We start from the raw sequence: 10,000 nt of genomic DNA on the forward strand, positions 1-10,000 counted from the left end.
TGCAAAAGTCTTGAATTGCAAAAGTCTTGAATTGTAAAAGTATTGAATTGTAAAAGTATTGAATAGTAAAAGTATTGAATAGTAAAAGTATTGAATTGTAAAAGTATTGAATAGTAAAAGTATTGAATAGTAAAAGTATTGAATAGTAAAAGTCTTGAATTGTAAAAGTATTGAATAGTAAAAGTCTTGAATTGTAAAAGTCTTGAATAGTAAAAGTCTTGCATAGTAAAAGTATTGAATTGTAAAAGTCTTGAATATTAAAAGTCTAGAATAGTAAAAGTTTTGAATTGTAAAAGTCTTGAATAGTAAAAGCTTGACGATGAAGAGCAAAGTTCCTTCATGTGAAGACGAATTTATGTGTAATAATTCTATGAGATTCAGTTTATCTTATAAAGTGATTCCGGTTTCTGATTGGCTTGCAGCAGAATGTGGTTCCATCTGATTGGTCAGTTATCACTCACATATATAAATATAATTTTTTGTAATCTCTTAGTTATATAAAAAATATTGCAACAGACGACATCATCAAGTTGGCAAGGAGGCGACGGCATTGTCAAGTTGACGAGTTAGGCAACTAGTATGAAATGATAATCTTAATATTTATTATATGTTTAAAAGAGAACCCTTTTTCTTGAGTATATATGGCATGATCACATGGACACACTAGTTCCCGTTAGATCACCAAATTAAGCAACGTTGAGCCTGGTGAGTACTAAAATAGGTAAAAACTTGCAGATGGAGAGCAGAATGAAGATAAAGTTATATGCAGGAATTCTAAATACAGTATATTTTGTCGAGTGATTCGGGTTTCTGACTGATTAGTAGCAGAATGTGGTTCCACTTGATTTAAACAGAACCTTCCAATTTCCTGAGACCCTCATAATACTTTAGAATTTGCAGGGTATGGTTGCTTGGAGAGCTGGATACAAAATACCAATCAAGTATCTGTTCTTAGACAATCGGCCTAATAGGTGAGGGGCCAGGAGCTGGCCCAGTACCTATCGGAGCGAACTACGCCGCCCGAGTATTACCTAGGAGGCACGCCTTGCCACGCAGCTTTCAGGTGGCGCAAGTTTATTGCTTGTTGCCTGAGGCGCCCCTACCGGGGAATGCCGACGAGGATACTAAGGCAATTTTTGCTAGGCCATAGTGCCCCTCATTTAGGGGTGCTGGTTTAACGTCCCCCACCATTCTGACCTTGTGTCACATCTTGATTTGGTGGACAGCAAGTAAATATCCACCCTCATAATACCAAAACTATTGCAGTACACTCCCACCGCGAGAAAGACATGACACTATGGTCGGAAAGTGACTGGGGACTAGATTCACTAGGGATTGAAAAGTCAGTGCTCCAGAGGAAGGCCACTCTGATCCTGCAAATGATGTCTGTGTAGCTATGTCGGCATTCCTCAGTGAGGACGCTCCAAAGAGAGAAGGCAAAGCCTGGGAGGATGGACCTCCTAGAACTGCACAAGACCTGCATTAACCCGTAATGAATAGGGAACAGATAATTCCAGGAATGGTCTAATCTTCATGGATTTTGGGGGCCAAGGTAATTTTTCTGTATGTAACCACTGAAATTAATGAGACCAATAAGTCTTGTGTGTGTCATGAGTAAGTTGCTGGAATCCATATTAAATAAAGAAGTAGTCAAACGTCTCAACAAAAATAACCTTCTTATGGTTTCTCCTCTAATAGATCTACAGTGGATGTGCTAACTGTTATATCTCATAGTATAAGCAAATCTCTCGACAAAGGCTTTGTTTTTAGGGCAATTGCTCTTGACATATCAAAGGCGTTTGATAGGGTATGATATAAAGATCTACTCCACAAGATCTCCAGCTATGGTATAGCTGGAAACGTATTCTCAATTATTAAATCATTTCTCTCTGATAGGTTAATAAAAATAGTGGTTGATGGGCAAAAATCAGAAGCTCACAGTATTAATGCTGGAGTCCCTCGTAGGTCCATCCCGGGCCCAACTCTCTTCCTGATCTACATGAATGACCTCCCAAATCACATCCTAAGATCATTTGTAGACATTTATGCTGACAGCACTACCATCTATGGCAACACTTCAAAGACCATAAATGAACAAGTTCTCTCTGATTCTCTCTTCTCTGATCTTGAGTATGTGGTTCAATGGAGAAAGCGGTGGCTGGTTACTTTTAATGCATCTAAAACCAAACTTTTCTCTTTTCATCATCAATGCTCTGATCCCCATCTGATATCAATTGAAATGAATGGCTCTCATAAGGAAGCTCCATGTTTGCACACGCTTCTGGGCTTGACCATTACTCCTGATCTAAAATGAAACACACACATCAAATCCGTTGGCAAGGTAGCTGGAAAAATGGTGGGATCCTTCTACCGCTCCAGTAGATATCTCACTGCTGATGAAAATTCTCTACCTGTATAAGAGCCAGGTAGAAATATCTTATCCTGTCTTGACAGAGTTCAAAATAGACTTTCTAGCTTAGTGGTGGATGCCTTTTTCTTTTCCTTGCAACCTCTTTCCTACAGAAAAACGTTGTGAGCCTGTCTCTGCTTTATTGTTATTTTCATGGTAAGTGCTCGTCTGAGCTCCAATCTATGGTACCCCTACGTCAAACTCTCACGAAAAACACTCTAGCTGAAAACACTATCAATAATTTCCCCCAATTTTTATCTGTGCCTAAACCTAAATGTAGATTCCATGAGCAAAGTTTCTTTCTTAGAACTGCACACCTGTGGAACTCTTCCGTTTGCCTGCTGACTACAATTTGGTCGTTTTCAAGTCCAACGTAAACAAATTCTTGATGAGCAGTTCTCTTTAAGTAATCCAATTTGCCAAATTTTCACTACTAACAATTACTACGATATTGTCCCATTAACTACTGCACACTCATTAACCCTTATCTTCGTGTGGCCTTCAGACCTTGATAAGTGGTCACTCCTATGTAAAAAAAACAAACAGATTTATGATCTTATGTGGGGACGAGTTTAAAGTGAAAGATTTGAAGTGATGATATTGAAACTCGAGAGGAAAAAATGGGGCCCCTTTTCAACACTGTATAATTCAGTTGCCCTATATTATATGTTCTGAGTGTTTATTTAGAATTACACTTGATTAACAAAAAAAAAAAAAAAATACAGAAAAATGCTTATGCTGTACATACATATCACGGAATGAAGTTGTCATATTCCAAAAATCACATAAATTGATCAGGTAAATTTTTTTTTAATTCAGAAAATCAAATTTTACGATTTTTAACTATTTTTTAATACAAGCAAAATCTCTTTAGTTGAATTGAATTTTCATACTTGAATTTTGGTAAAATTCAAAACAATATGGCTTCCCCCTGCCTATTCTTCGCTTCTTCATAAAATTTGATTTTTCTTGCAATATTTTTGATATACTGAGAGTGTATGATTAAAGAAAATTGGAAGCTTCTACTTATAGACACGGGCAATAGGAACTGACCAATCAAATGGAGCCACATTCTGCGAGCAACCAATCAGAAACCAGAATTGCTCCATAGAGATATTGGATCTTTTAGCATTATTACACATAATTTTTTGGTGTCCACACGAGAAAGATCTGCAAAACTTTAAAGTCCGAGACTTATACAGAACAGCGACCCACTGAAAACTCTTCATCCTTACTTGTACAGAATAGTTACCTATCGGAAACTTTTCTGAATTTAAACATGGCTTTCACTTCAAGAGGTTATGAATCTGGCGGAAGACTTTACTTCGATGGATAAAAATTGAAATTCAAATTGAATCAAGTGAAATTTTTGGGAAATTTGCAAACTTGGAAACTTTTCTGAAATGAAACAATTCAATTTAAGAGTTTGTCTATGAATATAAACTTGAAAAATGGTGGGATCTTTCTATCGATCCGGTAAATATCTCACTGCTGATGCTATTCTCTATCTATATAAGAGCCAGGTACGTCCAAGGATGGAATATTGTTGCCACATCTGGGCAGGAGCTGTTAGAAAGGACTTGTCCTGCCTTGATAGAGTTCAAAATAGACTTCGTAGCCTCTTCCTTGCAACCTCTATCTCACAGAAGAGATGTTGCGAGTTTGTCTCTGATGTATCGTTATTTTCATGGAAGGTGTTCAACTGAGCTTCAATCTATGGTCCCCCCTCGCCAAACTTTCACAAGAAACACTCGTCTAGCTGTACACACTATCAATAATTCCCCCCACTCTTTATCTGTGCCTAAACCTAAACGTAGATTTCATGAACAAAGCTTCTTTCTTAGAACTGCTCGCCTGTGGAATTGTCTTCTGTTTTCCTGCTTTCCGGCTGACTACAATATGGTTGTGTTCAAGTCTAACGTAAATAAGTTCTTGATGAGCCGTTCTATATAAGTTATCAAATTTACCAAATTTTCATTACTAATGATTACTATATTGTCCAATGTCTACTGTACACTCTTTAACCCTTATCCTTGAGTGGCGTCTTGGCCTTGATAAGTGGTGATGTCTATGTAAAAAAAAAAAAACTAAAAAAAACTACTGTAAATATGGGATAGCAGGATTCGTGGTTAAGGTTTACTCCTCTAGATCGGTATATACTTATAAATATTAATGAGGAACAATTAAGAAGAATCATAACTAGGGCTAGGACAACAGCATATTCTTTTCATTGTTTTGACTCTCGAGTATATATCTGACATAGTAATCAACCGAGAACCACATCGCTCTATATAAAAACATGAGATATCAATAGATACATACTTGAGAATCAAAACAAGGAAAGAATATGCTGTTGTCATAGCCCTAATCATAACACACAGACAGTCATTCACTATGTATGTTACATAGTGCTGGGATTTATTGAAACTAGTTAAGAACGTACCGAGCACCACTAGCCCTTTGCAAATCCTTTATTCTAACCTTTACCATAACACTATAAAATAGGAAACAGGCACAAAACATAAGAGGCTATCAGGTTGAGAAAGGGTTTTATTTTATTTTATTTTTTACTAGCATGGGTGCCTGGCATTGCCCGGGTGTTTGGAGGTGTGTGTTGAGCAAAAAAAAAAAAAAAAAGAAAAAAAAGTGGTAGGAGGAAGGCAGGCTTGAACTCGTACCGCAAAGGAGGAAAAGAACGGGAAAAAAATGTGACGTCTTTGTTGTTACGAACGCCATCAAACCGGAAGTGACATAGGTTTAAATTAAGGCTAGACAATCGAAAAGAGGGGATGACTTTTGAAAATATCGGTGAAAAAAAAAGCGACCTCTCCCTGTAGAAAAGTGCCCAGTTGAGGGTGAAGAAATTAATGTTTTTAGCCAATTTTTCAGTATTTGTCGTCTGAAGGTTCAAGCTTCAAAACGATACTGATCTTGTGAAAATCCGTCGCCTCTGTCGAAGGTTTTAGGCAGACATACAAACATACATTTATATATTGATAGCTCAAATTTTCGACCCAAACCGATTAAAAAGCTTGCCCTATCTCTGTATACCCTTTATGTAAAATTTCAAATGTTTAGACCAGAAATTCAGAGTAATTTGGTAGAGACGGCAAAGGTCAATTTTTTTTAAAACTTTGACCCGAATTATGACCCCTTAACATTTATTGTTTTGGGCTCAAATCAAGTTATTAAGTTAGATCCATGTCCAACGAACCTATATCTAAAATTTCAATTGTTTATACCCAAAATTGGCGGAGGAGTTTAGTAGAGTTCTCAAAGGTCAAATCATTGAACTTTGACCCCTTAACAGTCAAATTTCTGGCCAAAAACCGATTACAAAGATTTTCCAAAATCTCCATACCCTGTATATTAAATTTTGAGTCTTTAGACTGAAAATTGACGGAGTTATTGTGTGGGAAAATGTACACACACACACACACACACACACACACACACACACACACACACACACTTTTATAGATTTAAAAAAAAATGTTTTTTTGGAATCCTTTTAAGATGAGGCTTCATAATTTATGCATTCATTCTTTTTGCGGACTGTTATCCTCATCTTTATAGTTGTTATTGTTTCACCACCTTTCGGCCAACTTATCCTCTGGCTTTCTTTAGGTGATCAACCGTGACGGGATAGGAATGCCGAGTCTCCCATCATAAAGATGAGGATAACAAACCACAAAAAGAATGAATGCACAAATTATGAAGCCTCATCTTATTTTTATATATTATTTTTACTTAAAAAAATTTTTTTGAATCCTTCGTAACCGTATCCCCAGTAATTACTGCTTTCCATAGTTGTCGTCTTACCACGTTTTGGTCAACTAATCCTCTAGCCTGCCTTGGGTAGGATTGAAACCGCTATCTTCAGACAATGCTCAACTGGAACCATAGAGACTCAATGCCTCTATCCATTGCATCATGGGTTTTGAAGGGCGATCAAGGTTAAATTTTTTTTATGGTCTTCGAAATCCAATTTTGTGACTTAACTCGTCTTTCATTGTTGAGTCTGTACCAAATGGTATTTTTAGAAATTTTTAATCCTTAATAATTTGTGCATTAATTCTTTCTCAACAGTCCGCAATAAAAAATATATGCACAAAATATTTTATCATACTTTTAAACTAGACAATGATGATGATGGTGCTAATGCTACTGCTGTTGGTACTGCTGCTGATGATGATGATGACAAGGGAGGTAATAAAATTTCTTCTATAATATAAATCTCACCTGTCTGTTTAAATGTATGTATGTATGTTTATATGTCTGCCAAAAACTTTCGACAGAGGCGACGGATTTTCACAAGATTGGTATCGTTTTGAAGCTCGACCCTTCGGACGACAAATATCGAAAAATTGGCTAAAAATGTTAATTCCTTCACCCTCAACTGAGCACTTTTCCACAAGAAGAGGTCGCTTTTTTCGCCGATATTTTCGAAAGTCATTTCCTCTTTTCGATTGACTAGCCTTAATTTAAACCTTCGCTACTTCCAGTTTGGCAATGGATGCAATGGCAAAGACATAACATTTTTTTTTTACATTCTTTTCCTCTTTTGTGGTATGGGTTCGAGCCTGCCTGCCTACTACCACTTTTCATTTTTTTTTTTTTGCTCAACACACATCTCTAAATACCTGTGCAACTAATCTAGTCTATTATATCAAGGGGAAAATGTGTGCGAGCGTTTGTGTATGTCCACGAAAGGCTTTTTGCATCAAGCTTCTATCAGATCGTAATATCTCGCATTCGCAAACGGACATCCTTTCTTTCCTTTTTTTTGATCGAGTTAAACAAAATTCCCATGGTGCCATCATTTCCAGTGTTTGTTTGTCTTTTTTGTATAAATAAATCGAAACTCTTCAATGCAAACGCCTGGTAGTATCAGTTCTGTAATTTGTCCTTGGTCAATGTAGGGGGAAACCCTTCATACTGAGACAATTACTATTTATTTGGATACTGCCAGAGTGCCCCTTTTTTTTTGGGGGGGGGGCTGGTTTTCCCCCACATTAAAAACGACCTTGTGTCTAATTTGCTTTCGTGGGAGGTTTAAAAGTAACGCTATTTCTGTAAGTCTAGCTAAATCCACTGTGAAAAATTCCCGCCACTCTTTATCTGTGCCTAAATCAAAACGTGGATTCCATGAACAAAGCTTCTTTCTTAGAACTGCACGCCTGTGGAACTCTGTTCCGTCTGCCTGCTTCCCACCTGACTACAACTTGGATGTCTTCAAGTCCAACGTTAACAAATTCCTAATGAACCGCCCCCTTAAGTAAACACTTCATCAAATCTCCACACTAACGTACTGTACTTGCAATAACCCTTATCCCTGAGTGGCTTCTGGGCCTTGATAAGTGGTGACCACCGTGTAAAAAAAAAAAAAAAAAAAGAAGTCATCTACGATGAATTTGAAGCTTTAGACTTCTGGTCCCATCATGGAGTAGTGGTAAGACGTCAGATTTTCTTTCACTTTCTTTTCTGCTTTCGTATCACGGGCTGCTTGCCTGCCTACTACCACTTAAAAAAAATTTTTTTTTTTTTTTTTTTTTTTACACTTCCAAACACTCAGGCAACACTGGGCACCCAGGCTAGTTTATAAAAAAAAGAAAATTGAGGCGGGGTGGGCTGGCGTCATTGAAAGTATTTAAAATGATAATCCGAATTCAAGCAAATAGTACTGACCTGGTATCATAGACATTTGTTCCGACATCAAATTTATACGTGGGTGGAAAAGTGATCGGACCTTCTTGGAAATCTACAAATGCTAGGCCTTGGTGTCTCGTGTTATTTAGCTGCAATATAAGAGATATCATCATCATTATTATTTGTATTATCATTATTTGTATTTCATTTTTTTTTTTTCAAAATCGCTCCAGACAAGTCATGAAGCCACTTGATGTAAGGAGCTAACAAGAACGAAAGCTAATTATTGCAAAGACAGAGGATGTCTGCTACCGTTAGTCTTTAAAAGCTGTAGGTAGAAGCAAAATAATGAGCAGGAAGAGAGTTTTACAGTTGTGGAACTCTCTTCCTGCTCACTGTTTTCCTTCTGCCTACAGCCTTGATCTTTTTAAGACTAAGATCCATAGGCATCTCCTGTCTTTACAATAATCAGCTTTCATTCTTGTTCACTCCTTACATCAAGTGGTTTCATATCCTGTCTCAAACGATTTCTATAAAAATAATAATAAAAAAATCATGAGGCTCTTTCCTCAGGTTAACCCTGTATCTCTTCTCAAGTATAGTTTATCTTTCTGTGTGTGTTTTTTTTTTTTTCATAATTTTGTCTCTTGTTTTTTTTTCATTTAGGAGCCTAACCCTACCTTTAAATTTTGTAATAAACAACTTTTTATTAAGACATAGAAAGCAGGGGGAATTTAAGAATTGACAGGTTTTAATTTTATTTTATTTCATTTTTTTTTTTTTTACATTTCCAAGTTAACAATTGGTGTTAGATTATTCCTTATAAGTTCCCTGTAATATATGGAAAGTGATGTCTTATCGTTATAATCTGGCTTAATGGAGGAGCATTTATGGCAGGCATATCTTTGTTTTAATGTAGTACTTGTTTGATCGATATAATATCTACTAATGGTGGGATCTTCATATGCCTTAATGTTGGCCTGGTAAATAATATTACTTAGAGAAGGTGCACCATTCTTTATATGAGTCAGTTCCTTATATCAGTAGACTAGCGAGTAAATTAAGTAATAGCAAGTAGATTTTGATAAAGGTCACACTGGACGGAAGACAGGTTAGGTAAATTTGAAGTAGAAAAAAAATAAAGAGACGTCGGTTCCTAGCACAGAGCTGAGAGTAAACAAAAGTTTTTAGAAGAGTCTGTCCATGAGTGTAGATTTTGAAAAAGGTCACACTGGGTGCAGATCAAGGTGACAGGAAGAGAGTTCAGATAAATTTAAAGTACAGAAAAGTGTTGGTTCCTAGCAAAGAGCTGAAAGAAAATGAAATTTTTAGAAGAGTCTATCCATGAGAACTGAACAGGAAACATCAAATATGAGTCTACTGTTTGGAATGCATGCAAGCCGGGTCTCTAATATAAATGTGATACCTAAAAAAAAGTTTAAAATTGCCAATCTGTCCCCTAAAATCTGTCATTGTGTCCAACCATTAGTTTTAAAAAGATAAGTTAAGAAATTAATTAGCTAAGAGAACTTTAGTCTGCCTCTCTCTTTTGCAAGTACGGCACAATCATGTTGAGACATCGGTTCTCGCCAGATCACCGAAGTTAAGCAACGTTGAGCCTGGCCAGTACCAGATGGGTGACCATTTGGGAAGTCTAGGTGATGCATGTACATTCTGGAAAGGTTGGGCGGGGCTGGGGGGGGTGGGGGCAGCACCCTCACCCTGAAAAAAGAACTCTCTACAAAAGCATCTACAAAGTTGTAGACGGCCTATACGCCTCCAGGGACTTAAGGCTATGGATGGATGGATCTCTTTTGCAAGTTAATTTACTGATTTCAATGACAATGAGAATATGGGAGTGTGAAATATTTGTTGATCATCATTCAATCCTGGGAAACGTCGGGTCCTCTGCTAGTCATTAATATTGTTAGTGATGTTCGT

At 36.9% G+C, this 10,000-nt stretch overlaps 1 protein-coding gene across 3 annotated transcripts in view; it reads right to left on the reverse strand.

Moving 5' to 3' along the window:
• The window catches only part of LOC145269510 (inositol polyphosphate 5-phosphatase K-like), a 300,729-nt gene that overhangs the window by 71,062 nt on the left and 219,667 nt on the right, over positions 1 to 10,000 (reverse strand). For all 3 annotated transcript variants that reach the window (XM_080125252.1, XM_080125250.1, XM_080125251.1), the window contains exon 8: positions 8,099 to 8,208. In XM_080125252.1, coding sequence (XP_079981378.1) covers positions 8,099 to 8,208 — 110 coding nt within the window. The remainder of the gene's footprint in view (positions 1 to 8,098; positions 8,209 to 10,000) is intronic.

This window comes from Euprymna scolopes, chromosome 45 (genome assembly GCF_053919585.1).
Source record: "Euprymna scolopes isolate OS-2025 chromosome 45, ASM5391958v1, whole genome shotgun sequence".
Lineage (NCBI taxonomy): Eukaryota > Metazoa > Mollusca > Cephalopoda > Sepiida > Sepiolidae > Euprymna > Euprymna scolopes.